The sequence below is a fragment of the Chroicocephalus ridibundus genome, chromosome 3 (genome assembly GCF_963924245.1).
Source record: "Chroicocephalus ridibundus chromosome 3, bChrRid1.1, whole genome shotgun sequence".
NCBI classification, from domain to species: Eukaryota; Metazoa; Chordata; class Aves; order Charadriiformes; family Laridae; genus Chroicocephalus; species Chroicocephalus ridibundus.
Genome location: NC_086286.1, coordinates 102,780,282 through 102,801,682, shown reverse-complemented (window position 1 = coordinate 102,801,682; position 21,401 = coordinate 102,780,282). Strand labels below are relative to the sequence as shown.

The 21,401-nt window shown below is 41.4% G+C and overlaps 1 protein-coding gene across 7 annotated transcripts in view; it reads left to right on the top strand.

The window, feature by feature from the left end:
• The window catches only part of MLIP (muscular LMNA interacting protein), a 111,968-nt gene that overhangs the window by 80,151 nt on the left and 10,416 nt on the right, over nucleotides 1–21,401 (top strand). For 5 of the 7 annotated variants that reach the window (XM_063330300.1, XM_063330301.1, XM_063330299.1 and 2 more), the window contains 2 exons: nucleotides 5,103–5,228; nucleotides 10,218–10,406. In XM_063330300.1, the coding sequence (XP_063186370.1) occupies nucleotides 5,103–5,228; nucleotides 10,218–10,406 (315 nt within the window). The remainder of the gene's footprint in view (nucleotides 1–5,102; nucleotides 5,229–10,217; nucleotides 10,407–21,401) is intronic. The other 2 variants (XM_063330303.1, XM_063330302.1) reach the window with 1 other exon arrangement.

Genomic DNA, 21,401 nt, shown 5'->3' with positions numbered 1-21,401 from the left:
TATCCCTGGTCATCCTCTTAGAGACCCACTGGGAAAAAAACCCAAACAGTGAGCCTCACGCGAGATGGTCTGTTGATTCTCACTTGGTTTCATCTAATGTGTGTTCCTAGATGCTGAATGATTCTCACATTACTAGTTTAAACATAATGTACATCTGCTGTGTCACCCAGCTTTCTTGTAGCACTGACTCTTTAAAATAACCGTAAAAGATTTCTCAGGCATGAGTGCCCTTTCAAAAGCCATTCCCTGTTATTTGTCCATACGTATACTAATTCTTTTCTTCAGTAGGAGAGCCTGTGCTCCTACTACTTTGCGCAGCCTGAAATGTCACACATACTAATTTGTGATTCCTCGTTCTCTTCCGGATCCTGTAGTAAAACCTGCCCCATAGCTGCCGCATCTCATTCTTCCGCTGCTGATTATGTCTGAAATTAAATACCACAATTCACAATGTGGCAATTTCTCACTGGAATTCCTTTACAACTTTATTTATTCCTTGCACTTTATTTGCTCATTTTATTGATTTGTTCTCAAATCTCTCTTATTGACACTGTACTTGAGACAGTTCCTCCAATTTGTTTCCTTGCCAGTGTGAGATGTGAGAACCTCCCTGAGTCTTCCTGTGAGGAAAGCTGAAGTGAGGAATTAATTTTCAGCCTCGGTCTCCTCTTCTTTGTGCATCTTTTTTATGTCTTGATTATATCTACTGGCCCCATAGACTTTTAGTTGTAAGGAAATTTAGGAAGATTTTTTTTCTCAAAGTCTTTCTTGACCTAATACATAATGTTTTAATGTTATGACCTAGTTTGGGGTTTTTTTGGTCTTGTTTTTTGTCTTTTTTTTTTTGTCTTTTTTTTTTTCCTCTAGATTTTATTTGAACACAACTTTTTGTATTTGGAGCCTTTTACTCCTTATTTCTTTTTTCACTTTTTTGCACTGCCTTTTGAACATCCCAGAATTTACTGATCTCTTCAACTCTTTTTATAAGCTGATGCACACCTTCCACCTTCCCTGAAACATTACTGTCTTAAGCAGGATTCTGGTCACTTATAACCATTTCATCCTTTTGGCAGCTCCTTTGATTTTTTTTTTATTATTTTTTTATAGCTATTTTAATTACTTATTTACTGCTTTAAAGTAAAATAGTACTAAATTCAGCATCGTTTAAGATCCACTTCAAGTCAGAATGACATAAAATATAGCCTAGTTGGCAGGTCCAGCATAAAATCAGGGGTCATGGGTGCATCTATCCACTTAAAATGATTTCATGGCCTTTGAGCACTGATAAAAAACAGTCAGTGGAAGGAAGTCAGTGTTGGCCATGGGTCTACATCTATACTTTGTCAAGCACCAAAATGCAGACACTGCTGAAGTGAAATGCATCAGTTATACTGAGGAATGGTCCATAGAGAGCCACCACACAGCAAAGTAGGAAATGAAAGAGATTCCTGATATACTGTAGGAAAATGGGGGTGAAAGGAATTTAAATGTGCTAAAAGAGTTTTCCAAAGAAAGGGAAGGAAGCAGGGAGGGAAGCAGAGAGCAGCATCGGTGCTAAGGGCTTGCCCTTAGGCCCCTCCTTGCCACCAACTCGGGCAGCGAGCAGCACCTGGGCAAACCTGCTCCCTTTCCTGGTCGCCTTTCCCCAGAACAGCGGCAAAGAAAGCAGGTGCTCTCAACAGTTTAGAGGTTTCTCAGGTGACTTTGGCTTCTCAGCGCTGACAGAAGATAACTACAGCGGCTGGGGCATGCTGCGTTGCATACTTGCCCCGTCTGCCTCAAGGCCCCTTTCCCCAAAACTAATTAAGTTGTTGGAAAGGAATGGGAATGGTCCCTCTCCATGAAGGTCCCTTTCCATCCCAGCCCAGAAGGCTTCAAAAACTGCAGGAGACTTATGTGTACAGAACAGTTGGATATAAAGGTTAGGCAGGCAAACAGATGGGTTCGGTGCTTGCTATTTGTAAAGCGATGTCTGTTGGAAGGAGAGCAAAAAGGAAAGAAAGAGGATGGTAATTATTTTATCCCAAGGTTAACTCTCGTGTTCTGCTATATATTTTTATCTGATCACGTCATATTTTTGTTAAACATTGTCTGGTTGTCACAGAGGCAGGCTGCTTCAAAACAGCACTGCGTCGAAAACATATTAAAAAGCCAATTCCGTGTTAAACATTAAGAGGCAACTTTCTTGTTTACAGGAAAGCTGTTCAGGTACCTGGAACGTCTTAATGTCTGCGTAGTGACACAAAGCACCGCAAGGAGGGAGTGCAGTCACTGCTAGCTATCAAAGAGGGGTCTGGCCCTACATACTTTGGGGGTCCCTGAGTACTCTGGATAAGAGGAAGTAACAGTGACTCAGATAGAAGAAACATGCAACTCAGAGGATTTTAGGCCCCTGCTGAGAAGAACGGGGTTGCAACTGGGACCTTACTCATCAGTTTCAGCAGGATCTCAGTGTCATAATAGAGGAAAAAATTAGAGATGAACATGCCCATACTCCTGATGACGAGAAAGTTCAGGCTTCTGACTTCTGGGGTGAATATCATGCATGGTTCATTTTCATACAGCCAAAATATCTTCTGTCCCTGAAGAAGGGTGACCATGTCCATCCTGCCTAGCAAGGGACACCCTGGCCCACTGTATCCTCCTATTTCTGACTGTGTGCTTGTTGACCTGGGCCAAAACCATGCCAGGGTGCACCTTGGCACCAAATCAGTACAACTGATGATGGGTCATCTCTGGAGCTTATGTCTTGGGCCTGTGTAATTTGCTAATAGGGCTGTAGCCATGTGGCGGCAGCCCATTGCTACCCTAACAGCCTTTACCATTTTTCAGTGCCGTCGCAGGAAGACAACACTTTCCTTGGCAAAACGAAGTCTTAACTTGCTTCTCAGCAATGACAGTTGTGCCACCCGCTATCAAAGAAAGAGTTCAAGTTTTTACTTTTGGATCAAAGATTTTATATAGCTTGTCAGGGAGCTAATAAAGTATTTCAAATTCTGGTTGCTGGCTGCTATCTGCCATCCCGTTAGCCGAGTCAGGCATAAACATGTGATGCAGTCAGCACTTGAGTGTGTGTGATGTTTAGAAAATGCTTCCTTAAAAGCATTTCTACAGTGTGCTTTTGGAAGAGGTTTCCTGCATAAAGAGAGTAGCTTATCCTTGATGATTTCAGGTGCTTCAATGGGCATTTTATTGCATGGTTACATGGTGTGGAGGAGCGCTAGAAGGCCACAGGTCCTTTGTCTGTGTAATGATGACTTCATAACAACTGTAGCTTTCTTTCTATTTTCATATTTACCTTTGTGTGGAAAGACAGGAGTCTTTCACTTTTACAAACTCTTCTCAGAAATCTTGGAGAGGAAAATAATTATTTTATGGTGAATCCTACGAAGAAATAGTCATGAATTATAGACTGTAAGTTCCTTAAATGAGCACTTTATCTTTCACTGAGTTGACCTTCTTAATGAAAAGGTTTTTAATGCAGCTTGGCAGTCATCACTCTTTATAAAAAGTTAGTATCACCTCATGGCTTATTTCTGCCTTCAGTTGAATACGTTTGTTCTTATTTGATGAGGCAGATGAAAGGGCCCCAAACTGTGGAAAGGAGGGAGGGGATAAAACACAAAGGCCTGGGCCTTGCTTTTCCCAGGTGTGTTGAGATCCTCCCCACCTCTGCCACCTTCACCTCAGCCCCTGGGCACTGCTCTGTCCTTTCCCAGGGCAGAGGCAGAAGCACAAGACGTGGGGACATCTCCTGCCTCCTGTGCTCTGACGGGCACCCCTCTTGCCCTGTTCTTGCTGGATGCCTGCAAATCTTATATTAAGGTGATCCATAACTCAGTTTACATGATACCTCCAGCAATCTCAGCTGCATCATTTTAATCTTACTTTCACAGCAAGCTTCTCTTATTTCCAGGCAGACTGCTTAAAGTGTATTGCTTTTGAAAATAGGCAGCATGGCGTTATTAAATGTACATAGTCTACATCTTGTAAACAAATCTAATAGTGAATCAAGTTTCTTCTCTGCATTTTTATACCCTGCTGGGTGCTGAGGGTGGGGGGCTGTGACAGCAGCTCAGTCCCAGTCCCGGCTGGGCAAGCTGTGCCGCTGGGCTGCAACCACAGAAGGAGCTCAGCAGCAGCCCTGTTGTTATCTACCTAAGTTGCGACAAAGACCGCCCATTTTCTATGGGGTTGCTGTAACAGCGAAGAGTATAACTGACTTATTTAAAAGTTTAAATTAAATCACAGACCCCTCCAGGACTTCAGTACTTACCAAATTCCAGTAAGAATGTACAGTTTTTTCTTCCTTTTCTTTGCTTAGCAAAAAAGTTGTCTATTTTAAAATTATCCCCTAGCCTCCGTTTAGAGTTTATGCCACATTCCATCATGTCAGGTTTTACTGTAAGGATTCTGAAAGCCACAGATGTACTAAATTGACAAGTTAATAGTCAATTTTTTGGTTGGCTGGTAGCTAAGCAAGAGATTTTTTCGTGATTAAATAATCGGATTTGTCTGAAATGAGGGGTATCACACATCCGTGCTGATTAAATTCTCTAAAATTGTACTTTTCCAAGTGAACTCTTAATGATACTGTGAAAATCCAGCATGCAATCACTGGTATTTTTCCCCAGAAAGACTTTCCCCTAATATGTTGCTGCCTGGACGTAAGTCAACAGCATCACATGTCGCCCTTCCCTGTTTCACAGTTACTGTTTTGAGCAGCCCAGAAAGGAATTTGCAGACGTGTGGCTGTGCATAAAGTGTGACTTGGTGAACTTATCAAGATGCAGCGGAACAGCTAGCAAAAACAGCCAGCAAAACCCACAAACCATAGTCTGACAGCCCGGCATCTATTTTTGTATCGGTAACAAACAGATGTCAGCGATGAGGTTCTGTGCATAAAAACACCTCTTGTCATTTTCGTCTACAATCTGTATTAAAATAGGCCAGGCAGCATGACACCTGAATAATTTTGGTGGTGAAATATGTTATTAATAAAACTTAAATCTAGTCCATACAGGCCAGGCCCACTGTAATTGACTTGTCTAACAAATATTCTGTAGATTATAAAGTATTTTCTTTTATTTTTCTGGGTGAAGACAAAACCTGGTGTCATTCGTCCCGTGCTGGTGAAAGGAAAGAGTGCACAGCAAAAGGAGGAGCCCTATCAACCCAATCCTTTTAAAAAGTACCTTGAAGAAATCAGTGATCAAGATACCGAGCAGGTGAGTAACTCTCACTCTGAAGGATTTTGTAGCCTCAGCTTAAAGCCATCCTTAAAGATGATGGAATAATCTTAGATCCTTTTTTTTTCCTGGTCTCTTCTTTTTTTGCAACGTTAGAGGATTCCCCAAGGGGCACTTGGCTCCTGGAGGAGAGTCTCCAGGCTGGAGATGGGCAGCTGGGCTTTCTACAGGGACATTTTTTTTGGTGATCTAAAAAAACTGTATGTTGAGGAGAGGACCTTTGTACGATGGCTGTAGGAAACACTGTACAAAAGAAAGTGGAAATCTTGTGCTCCCCTGTCAAGCAGGTGTCTGGATCAGATCTGCTAGAAAGCGCTTCCACCATTTGGGGTCCAGACCCAAATCCTCTCTAAAGAGAACGGAGGACAGCAATGACTGGGCAAGGTTCACTCTTCCCTCTCAAGGGAGACTGCAGAGGAGCACCAGTGAGTTTCCTTGTCACTTCCCAGTGCGTAGCGCCCCCAGGTCCATATTCATGTCTCTCCACAGCTTGAGGGGACAGCTTTTCTACCACATGCAAACTTCCTTAACAGGCAGCCCATGGGGGAGCACAATTGCTGCCTTCTCCCACAGACCTCTGCATAAAGCAATAGGATCACTTTGCAAAAGCACATCTTGAACTTTGCTGACCCGTATGAAGCATGATCTCAGAGAAACCCCAGATGAATGGTTCAGTCTGCCTTTTCTTGTACATTTGTGTTTATGTGTGTTACTGTGAGTTAAACCTTAACTGTGATACATAATCTGAACCTCCCTGTAGGAGCTTATTATTAACCTAACCAGTATGTTCGGAATCTTCCATCTGGAGGGTAGTAAAATGAAGCCAACAGTCCTCTTGTTAGACACGATGTGAATAAAATACCTTACTAATTGAAGTTCTCATACTTCTATGCCTCTCTAGTCATTTTAGACACTCTAGTAATGGCAGTCCTCTCTTCTTCCTTTTGTAACTGATTTTTTTTAAGATTCCCCTTTTTTTAAGATTCCTCCCCATAGCTCTTACTTGCTGTAGGACAATCCTGTCATTTCTCAAGAGTACTGCGTCATTACAAACAAAGGAAGATTTATTTGTAGCATGAGTGGGTTCCAGCAGCACATATGGGTGGCATCAGAAGTTTTCTCATTCTATAGGCTCTATAGGATGTGGAGTTTCTGTAAAATATAAGAATAAAGATGATTTACAATTTGCCTCTGAACTTTTGAGGTTGACAGTGAATATTTGATTTCAGAGACTACAGGTGAGTTCATAGTGAGTTTTTCATGCTTTAACTTTCTAAGAAACTTCTGGTGCCAAGGCACTGTGCTGCCGCTTGCCTGGGATGAAAGAGGAGGAGAGCTTGAGCTTGAGCTACTGCTAGAGAACTTCTGGTCTAGGCCACCTCAGCTGGGCCTCTCTGCAAGGTCAGGGGCAGCTCATACCTGCCTTTCATCAGGGCTGGGCACTGATTCTGCTGGCTATTGTTTTGCTGATGAAGGAACAAAGCAATCACCAAACTTCGTATTTTCAGGCAAAGGCAAACCTGGGGTTGTTGCCATAGTCTGAAGCTTACTGACATTTGAAGCTAATTGTGAAAAACAGTCAACTTACACCTTATAAATTACTTATGGTACATATTACTGAAGTACTGAGGATGTAAAAGGTCCATGAATAAATGTGGTTGTTATAACAAAAGCCAAAATCATTTTATATAAAAGCTATGTATTAAAATGAACTGAACAAATAGTGCACTGACTTTGATAGATGGAAAAGTTAATTTCACAATGAATATGTTCAGTTTTGCTTCTTTTATTTAAAAGAACAATGTCATATGCTTTAAAGTACTGATAAATTGGTATTTTTATCCTAACCTAAGAAATACCACAGGTTGCTGTAAAATACTTGTTATTTTGGGAGATCTCTATTAAGACATCTTTATTATGAAAAAGGAAGTACATAGACCTGTATTCAGATGGATTGACTGACTTAACAGAAGCTGGTTTTGTTTGTGTGAGGAACGGCCATATGATTCTAGTGGTGGTCTAATGCAACAATTAATAGTACGATAATAACCAGATCTGGGGAAAACACTGAAGTGCTGAGCGTGACAGCATATGCTTATGATTTCAGCTCTTGCCTCTCAAAGGAGGTTTATGGTGCTGATATAATTCCCTTGTGAGCGGAGGTGGCCTGGGTGCCCGCATGAGGATGTTCACCACCTTGCAGTGCCTGTGGGACTCTCCTGAGGGGTCTCAGTGCCTGTAAGAGGGCTGCGGCGCTGCCTGTGGAACTGGGCTCCGTGCCCAGACAACAGCTTGAGAATTGCGGTGGTTGCCTCTGATCACGGGGCTGTTAGCCTACAAGGACACTCGTTCTCCCTCTTCACCTGCTCTCAGTAGTTAGGGCTTTTGCCTGCACAGCGGCTGGCTTCCAAAGACTGGGAGGCGTTCCCACCAATATTACCCCAGAATCAGGTAAATTGACTGCTTTCATGGGATATGAGAGCTGTGAATTAAAACTAGGAAACTAACAGCGAGGCTTTCTGCGGAAGAGCCGGTGTTAGTCCACTTGTCCGCAAATAAGAACTTGGCAGGCACCTACTGTGGCTGAGGGCAAAACTGCTCATACTGTTGCTGATTTTCCCTGGTTTTCTTTGAAGGTTTTCCCAGTCCTGCTGGGAGATTCAGCTCTTACATTTCTGTTCTCTCCCTCTCTCTGCATTTTCTTTTCCTTTCTTTCTCATACCATTGCCAACAACACCCTCCCTAGGTGACGTTGCTGCCTCTGCTTCACCCAGCCCATCTTGAAAGGACAGGCCCTTTCAGGCTGCACCTTCAAGGATGGCACAGATTAGATGAGGTTCCAGATGCCATCAGCTTTATTAACTTCTCTCCTTTCATTTTTTCTTAGATCTCTGCAGTACTTCCCCTCCCTGCCAAACCTCCCAGTGTGACACTGAGCACTGGTGACTATGTGGGTGACATTCACTTTGAGACAGAATGATGCAGCCAGCCTTAACTGATGAACTTCAGCTTCACATCCCTTTGTTGGATGCACGTTGCTTTTCTTTTTTTTTCACAACAGAGAGTAACTTGTTTGCTTTTCATTTGATTAAGAAATGTCCCCATGCAGAAAAGGCCATTTCCCTCGTAAAAAAAATTTAACTTTTTCTTTAACAGGCAGCTGTTCTCATGCAGATAATCCAAAGTAGTGGACGGAGACAAAAAGAGATTTCTAAATTAGTAAGGACCTTCTGGAAAGGGTGTAGCTCAGCTCACAGATAGCTGGTTTTATCTGTGCTTTGGGTGTGCTCTATGTAGATTGACACTGGTGTGACAATAAAATTTATAAACCAGAGAAAAATCCCATTTTATTTTGGCTTTTTCTCATACTATCTTATGCTGTTGCCTTTTTTTTTTTTTTCCTGAGGACACATACAACTTGTAGCAGCGGCTACTCAGTGGATATCCCCCACTTAAACATTTGTTAAAGGCAGAGCGTAGCATTTCTGAGGTTCCAAACTGGCAGTATTAAGCTTCCCACATTTTTAGATGCCCTTAATGGAGATGGCAATTTGCCCCTCGTGAGACAGAATTTTTTTTCTCCTGCTTAGTACATTTCAGGAACGTTTCATGAATTTTGCAAGTATGCTCCAGTTTGTTCAGAAAAGCACCATAAAATTTATTGGAAGTATATGTAACTCGTGAGCAGTGTTGATGCGACAGCTTCATGAAAATTTTCATTTAAAATTGGTGAAACAGAATCTCTTCTGGGGAAAAAGTAGGGCATTTTGTTACACAGTACTATGAAAACAACTCATAATGAATGTTAGAGAATTCATGCGCTTGCAAATATTTATTAACAAGAATGTACATAGGCTCCTTTGTCATTAAAAAAAATAAACCACTTTGGGCAATGGAAGAGCAAGATAAGGATGAACTAGAGAGATATGAGTTGGCATGAAGCTGTGAGGCCAGTTTGCCAAGGTTTATCATTAATAAGAAATAGGGCTGATGCCTCTGAGGAGGAGCAGCAGGAGGCAAGGTCCATGTGAAGTGACTGCTGCCTGGTCCCCTTCCAGCCGCTCCCGCCACTGCCGGGCTCTGATCCGCTCATTTGCTCACGCTCGCTCTTCTGGCGAGCAATACATTATTAGCTTCTGGGTCACAAATTCTGTCACAAATTTTCTGGGTCTTGAGCTCAAAGGCACAGCGTGCAGGGGAGGTTCTGGTCTGGACTCAGCCAGCCAAGCGGGTGACGATTCGGGATGTATTGTGTCAACTACCTTGACAAAAGCTAAGCACGAGATTTGTGCCAAAAGCTGGGTATGCCTCCTTGACTCTATCCCAAATCTTTAAAAAATCAATTTTTTTTAAAGGATTTTATCCTTTAGGTGCAAAAAGCACACATGTATTGGCTTTTTTTAACCAGAAACACTAATAACTGCTGACAACTTGCAGTACTGCAATATATCGTGCGTGCACCTTCACTTGTCTAACACTTCAATGGCTCAAAAGGCTTGTTAGAGTCTTTTTAAAAAGCCCAAAGTGCTCCTGCTAGTACATAGATAAGGCAGACTTTCTTTTGTACCTCTCAGACACTGTTTTCAGATTGGTTTTGCTTCCAATCCAACCTCTCAGAAAATGTTCCAAAATGCGGCCATTTTATCCTAAAACACGATCCTTCTGGGCTTTCCTTTTCTGTCACTTGAGCATCAGTTGAGCTGCAGGAGGGAGATGCACTGGACCCCAGATGAAGCATAACTGGCTTAATGGGACATCTACAGCAGGTTTTTGTGTGTGCACTTCCGTGCCAATGAAAGTGCTTAGTGTAGAACAATTCTATTGGCATGAAGGTAGAGTATCTTCCCTAGTTAATCATCAAGCCCTGTGAAATGAAAAAAGGTGCAAGACAAGCACTTTGCTTTCTGTCCAAAGCTCCTTTTTTGCATCCATTAATCTGTTTCTGTTTGCTTTTCTTTTTTTTCATAGGAGACTGCTCTCCTACACCCTCTGTATCCAACTAAACTGATCCCTTCAACTAAGTCCCCTTTGCGTCCTCCATCCGTCTCCCTCGCTGACTGTCTAAACCCCGGACCTTTCAGCCACTTGTCTTCCATCACGTGTGATGTTCATGAGAATCCTTATAGCCCTTACAGTCACAACTCTTTGTACAATAAGGTGAGCGTCAAGTGCGGTGTGATTCAAGAGCTTTGCCAGGCTTTCACCCTTTAAATTCTAGGCAGAATTCAGCCGAGTCATCAGGATTTAGTGCTGGCAGGTGCTCTGGGAGATGTGTCTCGGATGAGCCTGTGTCTCCAGTGTCTCCAATATCTCCTGGAGATATTACTGCTTTTCCTTCCCTTGGCACAGCTCATGTCAGGGCTGGCTTCCTCCAGACCAGCTAGGACAGAGCTTCTACCACTCTTTGTTCTCTAAAGGAGGAATAATCGATTTCATCCCTCATGCTCAGATTACTTTTAACATTTAACCTTACTAAAGTAATGGCCTATTTATGTTCTTCTCTGGGACTGAGGGAAGGGAGGCTAACCTGAGAGAAGTACAAACTTTTCTGCTGGCTTTATCTGTTCCTCCTGAGAAGCAGTTGTCTCTTGCCAATGCAAAGGGAATCACACCCTGGCTGATATTTGTGTCTTTGAAACAGCAATGAAGAAGGACAAAATCTCTGTTGTCCAAGGTGTGTGGGTGACAGGGCTGGCAACTGACCTTTGTAAGGTGAAAACTGGGCCCTATGTCTTAACTGAAGCCTTTTCAAAGAACAACTGGCACTAGGTATTTATAATACCTCAAGAGAGTCCCTGTCTGGTGTTAGAAAAGCATCAGTTGTGGAAGTCCATAAAAGATACTGTTTGGACCCCTCAGATGCATCCCTTCCATGTCCTCTTGTTCTAACACAGAATCTGGCTACAAATGCTCAATCCTTGATACCAGGAGAGATTATACCACTCTGAGATATACAGTGTGCTTTATTTGGGATACAAGAGTTTAAAAGACAGGCATTAGGTGCTGTTTCTTTAGAATCATAGAATAATTGAATGGTTTGGGTTGGAAGGGACCTTAAAGATCATCTAGTTCCAGCCCCCCTGCCATGGGCAGGGACACCTCCCACTAGACCAGGCTGCTCAAAGCCCCATCCAGCCTGGCCTTGAACACTTCCAGGGATGGGGCATCCACAGCTTCTCTGGGCAACCTGTTCCAGTATCTCACCACCCTCACAGTAAAGAATTTCTTCCCAATATCTAATCTAAATCTCCCCTTTTTCAGTTTAAAATTGTTACCCCTCGTCCTATCATTACATTCCCTGATAAAGAGTCCCTCCCCATCCTTCCTGTAGGCCCCCTTTAGGTACCAGAAGGCCGCTATAAGGTCTCCCTGGAGCCTTCTCTTCTCCAGGCTGAACAACCCCAACTGTCTCAGCCTCTCCTCGTAGGAGAGGTGCTCCAGCCCTCTGATCACCTTTGTGGCCCTCCACTGGACCGGTTCCAACAGGTCCATGTCCTTCTTGTGTTGAAGATTACAGAGCTGGACGCAGTACTCCAGGTGGGGTCTCACCAGAGCGGAGTAGAGGGGTAGAATCACCTCCCTCGACCTGCTGGCCACACTTCTTTTGATGCAGCCCAGAATACGGTTGGCTTTCTGGGCTGTGAGTGCGCATTACCTGCTCATGTTGAGCTTCTCGTCCACCAGAACGCCCAAGTCCTTCTCCTCAGGGCTGCTCCCAAGCCTTTCTCTGCCCAACCTGTATTTGTGCCTGAGATTGCCATGACCCAGGCAAAGGACCTTGCACTTGGCCTGGTTGAACTTCATGAGGCTTTCTCTTCCATCTCATAAGATTTAGTGAAAATCAACAGGAACCTATGGTGTTAACCATGAAAGATTTTCGACAATAGTATCTTTTTTGAGACTTCTTTGGAGAATTTTCAGTATAACTAAATTTACCATTGATTGTTTCCTAATGTTTAGAATTATTTTAATGATTTAATTATTTGCAATAATTTTAAAATCTCAGCCAATGAAGATAAGATTAACTGATATAAAATGTGATAACTCAATTGTCAGAGGTAGGTGAGATTTTTAAGCATTACTGGTAGTGCTAGTAAATACCTTTAGTTCTGAACTGATGTCACTCACTAGTTAGGTGTGGCCCAATACTTTGGGAACCAGAACAATCAGACGTCAGTACTGAGCTAGTTTCATACAAACAGAGATTTATTTACACAAGAAGTAAATAGTCACCACTGATTTTTTTTAATATTTCTATTTTGGTGTATAGCATTAACATTCTTTGATAACCAAAGGAAGATTAATTTTGATCTTATTCACATGATCAGTATTTAAAATTTGAGTCAATATATGTTGACAAAAACTCTGACAATATTTGCCTATGATTTGTTGCAATAACCCTGCCTTCTGCGCCACCTAACTACAGTCTGAGCTATTCATGTTTTTAAAAAGAAATTATTTAATTTATTTTCATAAATAATGGAAGTAACAGAAAACACAGTACAGTAGACACATTATCAAGTGTTGAAATTTCAAACTGTTAGACCTGTTCCGTAAACAACATCCTGACATCACGGGAATTTTTCCATTTTCTTTCCATTTTCTACTAAACCTGGGCTGTCATCTCTGTAAATTCCAAGGAGTTCCCCTCTCCACTCCTCATCCCTGGTGATAAGAGATGATATGCACTGTGACTCGCTTGCTGTGTCTTCAGCCATCCAGTAAACATATGGTCAGTGTCCACATGGTCAATCTAGATATATTTCTAACTACATATTGTACTTTGCTTCATCTTCCACTAGAGGGCAAAACCTGCTGCCATAAATTCGTACAATCATTTAAAAATCGTTGTAAATACACTATTGAGAATGGACAGGATGTGCCAGTGAATAGAGTTGCTACTCTTCACCCACACTTCCATTAAAAAAATTACCTTCAACAAGTGTTCCCTCAGAAATGGGAAATGGGATATGGGAAAAAACACAATGATCACCTGTGTAACCTCCTATTAGGGAGGCTAGATATGGTGAGCTCTTAAAACCAGTATCATTACATTTATTCACTCAGGGTGTAAGAAAAGAACAGCTGTCTCTATCTGAAATACTTTATTGAAAGGACACTGTCATGTTGTTTAGGCAGATCAGACCCAGTGCCAGGTTGTTTTTGGTTTGAAGCTCCGCCAAGTATCTGAATCTTCATAGCTGATGGAATTACACAGATGAAGCTGAAAATAGACCTGGCAGATTTTGTAGATTATAACTGTTGAGAGTGATGAAATCCATAAGATGTGCCCCAAATCATGTCACAATGTGGTTTTAGCTTTGAAGTGAGGAGATGGTGGGAACCAAGGTATTGTGTCTGACCTTCTGCTTGGAGAAGAGCCTTGTCCCCTCCTTCCCCACTCTGCCTCCCAGGCACCAGGCACTGCTGCTCTTATTTATACTCCTTGGTCTTGAATAATTATGAGAGTTGAACTTTGTATTATTAAAAAAGATCCTTTTCCTTTTGATGGGAATAAAACAGCTCAGGAAGTTGGACTTGAGGGCAGCTATTGCAGTGATGGAGAGACTGAGGTAACATTTATCTCTGTGGTTAACTCCAAAGTGTGCTTCTGCTGATAATCAGCCTTTTACAGAAGATTGTATAGGGTAGAAGAGCACAACTCTGCACCTGGAGTACTGTGTCCAGTTCTTGTCCTGGCAATTCAAAAAAGATGTGTACAGACTGGAGATTGTCCAAAGAAGGGCCATGAAGATGATCAAAGGGCTGGAGAACCTGCCCTATGAGGAAAGACGGAAGGAGTTAGGTTTCTTTTCCCTGGAGAAGAGAAGGCTTAGGGGGGACCTCATCACAGTATTCCAGTGCTTAAAGGATGGCTACAAAACAGTGCTCTCTTCACGGGAGAAGACAAGGGGCAATGGGTACAATTTGCACTGGGAGAGGTTTCATCTTGTTATATGAAATAATTTTTTTACAGTGAGAACAATTAATCACTGGAGCAATCTCCCCAGGGACGTGGTGGAGACCCATCACTGGAGGTTTTCAAGATGTGTTTGGACAGGGTGCTAGATAGTCTCCTCTAGGCTCCCATTCCCACAAAAGGTTGGACCCTTTGCAACCTGGGCTGTTTGATGATTCTATGATTCATATGGACGCCCAATCAATGTAAATATCTGTCAGGGAAGAGAGCATTAGATTTTGGGAAACTGGCTATCATTTTGAAGGAGAGAGGAATGACATGCTCAAGTGAAGAGGCAGGGGATGAGCAGGTGTAGCTCCCTCAGCTGGGGACCACCTCTCAGTCCCTATTGACTTTCAAACGGCCTTTTCTTTCTGTCACCAAGGGGTGAGCACATGATTCACGTACAGCCCTGTGAAAATCTCCCTCTCAGATAAATATTTAGCAGCACACCGATCCTTCAAAATGGGAACTGGCTTTTTGCAAGAAGTATGAGAAATGTTTAAAAATTACCACTTCTGTACCTGATCAGGCAATGCTTATAAGAGTAAAGGTCCAAGCTTGCACAGGACAAGTCTTCTTTAATGTCCAACTTTGGGCTCAAGCCAATTTAATTTTTTCCTGCACCTAAATGAAGTTTTCTTAAAATCACTAAATGTTGTTGTTGTGTTGGAAGTGTCAGCCTGCAATAATCACTTGCTGGTCTGCAGGCTTCTAGGTAAGCAGAATATTTAAAGGGAATCTTTGTTATTTTTTAAATTAAATCAGTGGTGTTTACCTCACCATCCCATCTCCTCCTCATTGGAGTTTGTATTTGATTAATAGCAGCATAGTGGGAATTGACATTCTATGAATGCAGCAGGCTTTCAAGGTTGCTATGGAAAAGCGCTTTTCTCCCAGACATCATCCCAGCTGCTTTTATTTCTAGAAGACAGTTTGTTTCTCTCTTTTGAACTTGGATATTTAAATGCTGTACTTGTGTAGGTGTATTGTGGTTGATCAACGTTCTGCTATCTGTGATCCAGAACAATTGCTTCAGTGTAGAAGAAGAAATCAGAGGCAAACAAACCAGCTCATTAGTGCTGTGCTACAAATTGGACTTCCTTGTTGGGAAAATATTAATGCTTAATATTATTGTGTCTCCTTTGCATATTCCTTTATAGCATTGCTCGGGCTTTATGAGCTGTTTTAATCACATCATACTTAGGTGACATTTCTATCACTTTGGACTTGGTTTGATAATGCCTGCAGAAAATGCCTCAAGTTCTTGCTCAGATGGTCTTTAAAGAAAGTAACGTCTCCCAAAGCACTTTAGAAGGATCATAACTTGGTAATCAATTGCTTTCTTCGAAGCCATTAAATTAGCAACAGAATATGAAGGTAGCTCAGGCTCAACAGGAGACACAGCAGCGTGCACTTAACACAGAGATTTCTAAAGTCTGGCACTGCCTGGAAGGAACTCTGCTCCCCACTCCTGCAGAGACAGCTCTTCCAAAGGAAAAAAATGAATTGATTACCGTGTCACTCCTTTTTGCCTGGGTAGTTAGGCAATTTTGAGAGCCTTGCTGGCCTGTTTCCACTAGGAGAAGCTGTTGCTGGTAGGACCCTGGTATTTCTTTGGTGTATCATTTAGAAAACATGCACACAAAAAGTTGTTTTCTTGAACGCGACAGGATCAAGCCCCAGCAGGTACTTTCCACACTTAGAAATCGAAATGTCCTTCCCAGTGAATGCTGTGTGTCCAGGTTTCCTCTTGGAACATATTTACAGGCGCTTCTGTTGCTTTCTGCCTTCTCCTTTATACAGGCTGTCTCTGCTGGGATAGCTTAAACCAGTCTCAAGTACCAAAAAGTGCTTTAAAATGCTTTGTCTTCAGTCTTATAAGTCTCTACATAATATAAAACTTGAGTTCAGTCTTATGCCTGCCTTTCTAGGATGGTTTCATCTAGTCTTCTGCATAGTGCATTTCAGGCAGATGTTTTTAATACATAAAGCAATATCAAATATAATAGAAATTCTGGCCCTAGCTAACAATTCATTTCTGAAAAGTCTTTATCTTTCCCTTCTGCATCTTCAGATCTATATGTGAACACACATCTTAGGAGAACAACCAAAGGAAACACAAAACCCCAAATACTACAACACTCCTAGTATCTGCCTCTAATGTCTTTGTTGTGAAGGGGATTCTTTGACATGCCCCACGATGATGGGGGCAAGCTTGCCGTAGCTTGGAGGCTGCTTCTGATGTTGGGATGGCATTGGATTTGGACTGGATACAACTCCATTTCTAGGGGAATTTGAAAATGTAGAAAATGGGAAGGTTAAAAAATAGTCTCTATTAATGATTTGGCAAATGGGAACTGCAACTTGGGGACATGCCTTTGCCTGTAATATAGTAATAAAAACAAAAGACAAAATTACAAAGAGTAGAAGCCGCTCAGAAGTGGCTTAACAGCAAAAGCAAAAATATACTATTAAGCGAAAAATATAAAACAAGATTTGGTGGGCATGTAACCTGTATGAGAAACAAAAATGATACTTTTTATTGAAGCTGGTGAGAAAACAAAGGCTGAAGGAAAAAAAAATCGTAATGGAAACTAGGCCGAAACGCCTGCAGCTGTAGAGAAATTTGTAACTTAGTTCTCACTGAACACAGATGTTTCCGGAGAGTTTCGTCTGCTTTTTTAGATTGTAAATAACTCTTCTGAGGTATCAAGGAAAAGTAAACAGTGATCTGACAAACCTTTGGAAACTCTACATTTTACAGGACAAATTGGTACAATTAGAATTCACTTAACTTTTATTGCAGGTATTGATATAATGTGTATTCTGAAGTATGGCCTTAATTAACTCCACTTCCAGTTATGTTAGAAAAAAGTATAAACGTATAATTAGTTCTGGTGAAATTCCAAGTATGTACTTAGAGCTTGAATTAAAGAAGCCAGTATTTACCTATATTACAGAAATGTTAATGAACTTCAAGGCATTAGCGTGTTTCTTTCTTTTTTGGCAAAGTGTTCTGAATTTTGATGAAGAGGTCATATATGATAAATTGTAAATTACAGTACTAGCTTTCTCTTTTTCTTAATTAAACAGTGCCTGTCATTTTAGTAGTTCTATGGTAGGCAGAATAGGATCTTAACAGAAATTTTAATATAATAGGTGACAGTTACACATGTATACTCTTGAAAATTCAGTCAAAGTTTGTGGTTTGGAATTAAAGTAGCTAAGGTCAAAGATCTCTGTTGCATGAGAAGCTTACTCAGAAAACAGGTTTACAGCTAATCTGGGAAGAAAATATGCAGGGGGAAGGTCGGCTCTGAAAATCAAATCCATTTAATTTCCCACTCTCACCTGGAACGAAGTTAAAATTCTTCATCTGTTATCAGTCAATGAGCAATAAGCCCCTTCCTGGGGCAGGGAAGCATCGTCTCTTCTAAGCAATGACTCGATTTCTGTGAGTCCATAAATAGTTCACAGCCGCTAAACTGAGGGAAATTTCGAACACTTGTGTTGTTGGAAATTCTGAAAGATTTGTTTGCTTCCCAATACAAGTGAAAATTTGAAAATATTCAAATACTCCAGAAATCAAAATGCATCATTTCAGTTATATGAACTAACCCAAAGCAGATAAGTGCTAATCTGTGTGATTAGAAGATGTTTGTCTACTCTGCTGCCTTACTCTATGGGGGTGTGGTTGCGTGCATCTCCTTCCCTGCAGCTCCACTCAGAGATAAGGAATCCCTTCTGCAAAGCTCTGTAACTTCTCCAGTCTCTGGTATTCAGATACAAATCTTTCAGTCTCACTCCACTCTGGTGCCCTCCAGGCCTGTGTCCTGTGAGAACCTGTCAGGGAACCATGTCTGCGTGCAAGTTGTCCCTCTTGCGCAGATACTTATCAGCGTCTGGACAGATTTTTGAAATCTTGAAGTTAAAAATGCACAGGTACAGTCGTGTATAAGAATGATTTGCAAGTCAGTCAGGATGTTCTATTGCATATGTTGGTGAAGACACATTACAAATCTTTGTCGTGATCACTGTTTCTACTTTACGTTTCCTTTTACAGAGGGGTGAAAGGGGTGAAAGGTTTGTGTGCTTAACTGACTGAATTTTTGAAATGGATTTTACACTGTGTCATTTCAGAGAGACTATAGACAGCATAATTATAAATTGTCCCTTTACAAGATCTATTTTCTCTCCCCTTGGTTGACTGTAGTCCTTGCTCTGCTGCTGTGGCTGTTTTACCATTTATTGGTACCCTAGATTTTATGTTCTTGTACTCAGAAAAAGTGTTTTATAGAAAAAAATTGTTTTATAGAAAAAGTTTGCTGGTTATGTGTGGATAAATAAACATTTTTAGTCGTTGAGAAACTAGTAATTTTTCCTATTGTGAAGGAATGACTCTGTGTTTCATAAAAGTCGCGAGTACCTGGTTTATTTTCAAAGTGGATTAAAGACTTACTGGAGTAGTTTGAAAGAATAGTGTATATGTGAATGTTCTCTGGTTACTATAGTTGAAACATTCTCATTTCTTATGTACATTATCTCTCACTCTATCCAAAGAGTTTTAAACCTGTGTCTCAATTAGCAAAGGTCGTGGTCCCCCTAGAGAGTGACTTACCTTTATGAAAAAGGTCTTACATTGAGAACACCTCAGAAAGCTTTATATTAGTTCAGAGGCAGCTGTGATTCATAGCACAATAAAGATAAACTGACCTTTTAAAGGCAAATATGTCTTGCCGATCACTCTACAGAGCTAAATGAACAAAGGTCTAACTAAGATGTTATATAATCGCCTCTTTTCGAAGCCTTGACTGAGTCTGTAAGAGGTTCTTTTGGCCAGGTATATAATTTCCCTTTGAACTTACATGCTGCGGATACTTATATATTGTCAAGATATTCATGTCTCCTCAGTACAATTGTTGCAGCCACAAATGCAGAATTGCCTGGTTTGCTCTTTTGCCGTTCTTAAAAATAATAAAGGAAGTGTCACCTTACCAGAAAACTGAGTGATATCTGGAAAAGTTAAGAATTGTGAATTAACCTTGTAAGAGTAATGCAGAATTTTGTAACTGGCAAAGGAAACAAGAATAGAAAGTATAAGAGTAATATTGTCGTTTTCCACCAGAAACAGATGCAATCCTTTTACATATGTAGAAGAAAACAGGGCTTCTTGCCAGCTGCTTTGACCTGCAGAGGAAAGACTGCCAGTGACAGAGCTTGATGAGGTCTCACTAAGACAACACACCCGTAAAAAGTACAGAGTCCAAACTGCATTCACAGTTCAGATTCCTATGTGACTCTGAGGGATGATAGTCACACTGTGTCTTATAAGGAAGGGTTAATGCCACCTCATTCTGCCTTCTTTGCATTCTGGTACTTTTAAGTTGACTGGCTGGTACTCTGGTGTTGGTAGAAAGATGACCACCTTTCACCTGTGCTTAGGGCCGTAAGTTGTTCTATGATTCATGTACAAGGCTGAGTTTAATCAGGTAGGCTATCTGTCCTGTTAAGTGTCGTCTGAACACCCTGGGCTGACCACCATGCAGAGAAGACAACATGGAGATGTCAATGCCTTCCTTTAGTACTTGCACAGACAGTGAGAGACCTGATTACAGTGCTCATCTCGCCCTGTGGAGATTCAAACTTCACTCTCTTCCAAAAGAGTCCTGTCCTTACCCACTGAGCTGCAGAAAGCAAGTTCACTGGGACAGCAAGTGGCTTATGTGCTCCATATTCACTGAAGTACTCCTTAAAGTTCTTTATAAATGCAGCCATATGTGAATTCCTTAAGACTAGACCCCATATCATGGGGAAAACAGGTCTCCAGACACCTGATTAGTAATGTATCGACTCTTCTAAGATAACTTCAGGGGGCTTATGTCAGAGACGCTTTGTGAAAACAGAGAACTGTATCTTTTTCAGTTTTTCTCCATGTCTTCATCCTGTATTAATTTTTTTACCCCACAGCTTATCAGTGAAGTCCTTGTTTGCCTCTCATTTGTCCTCTTTCAATTAAGCCTCTCCAAAATAATCAGTGTTAAGAGTTTCTGCACAGAAAATACATATAATTTTCCCTCTCTATGGAGACCATTATACATATTGTCTCGTTAGTTTGATAAGAGGATGGTATCAAAATAAAGGAAGCAAATATATTTCTTGGACAAAAAAAAAGATTACTTTTGTCAGCTCAAAGGAGGGACTTGAGACCTCATACTCAAGGAAAAACATAAGGCAAAATCATGACTCCGAGAGGCAGTCCAGGATAACATGTTAGGCAACGAATACCATCAAGAAAAGCCAGGACAAGGTAACACAATAAAAGTGCATTTTTCATGGGTTGGCTTTCTGTGCAATTTGAGAAAAGGAGCTATCGCATTCTCGGATCACCACCTGACTAGGGAGCTTTTCTTTCTTGCAAGCAGTGGACAATTCTTCTCAGAGAGCTTAGCATCCCATCAGAAAGTAATCAGAAAATGATCAATACTTTCCCTCTTCTCTTTGTGATTGACCCTTCTTACCTGGAATACAGAGGTGCCATATTCTCGTGAGGCAATAGGTAACTCAACTCTAGGGTTGATGTCAATGAAATAATATTGCCAAGATACCGCAGGTATTGCTAGAACTTTGTACCTGTGGATCACCAAGGATTGCCCATCCTCGGTAGCTGCAGGATGCTGGGTTTGGAAATGGGATTTCTGTCTCCCATGTAGGCCATTAAACACCTCCTGTGGCTGTTGTGAAGAGCTGTGCTGCAGCGATGGGGTGGTGTGAGGTCTTGGGGCTGCCTCGGCAGCTGTGCGGGCTGGAATGGAGAGCCAGGTGTGTAGCAGAGGCAGAGATATTGTTGCTGAGAGGATCTAGGGCAAGAGCAATATTTTCTAAGCAACATGTTATTTATTTACTATTTGATCTGAACACCAAAACAAAATAATGCCTTTGATACATTGAAAATAGCAGGATTCTTCCAACTTTGTTTTTGTACAACCCTAAAGTACCTAAACCCCAATACTTGCAGGAGCCCTTGCTCTAAAGAGGCTGTCTCTGTGCTACTGTATAGGTAAAACCTCAGAAGTTTATGACCTTAACATTTCCTTTATAGCCTCCAGCTTATCTATTTACCTGTAGTCTAATTAAAATCTTACTGAAATTGATAGAGTTCTCCATTTGAGTCACATCGTTTCATTACATCA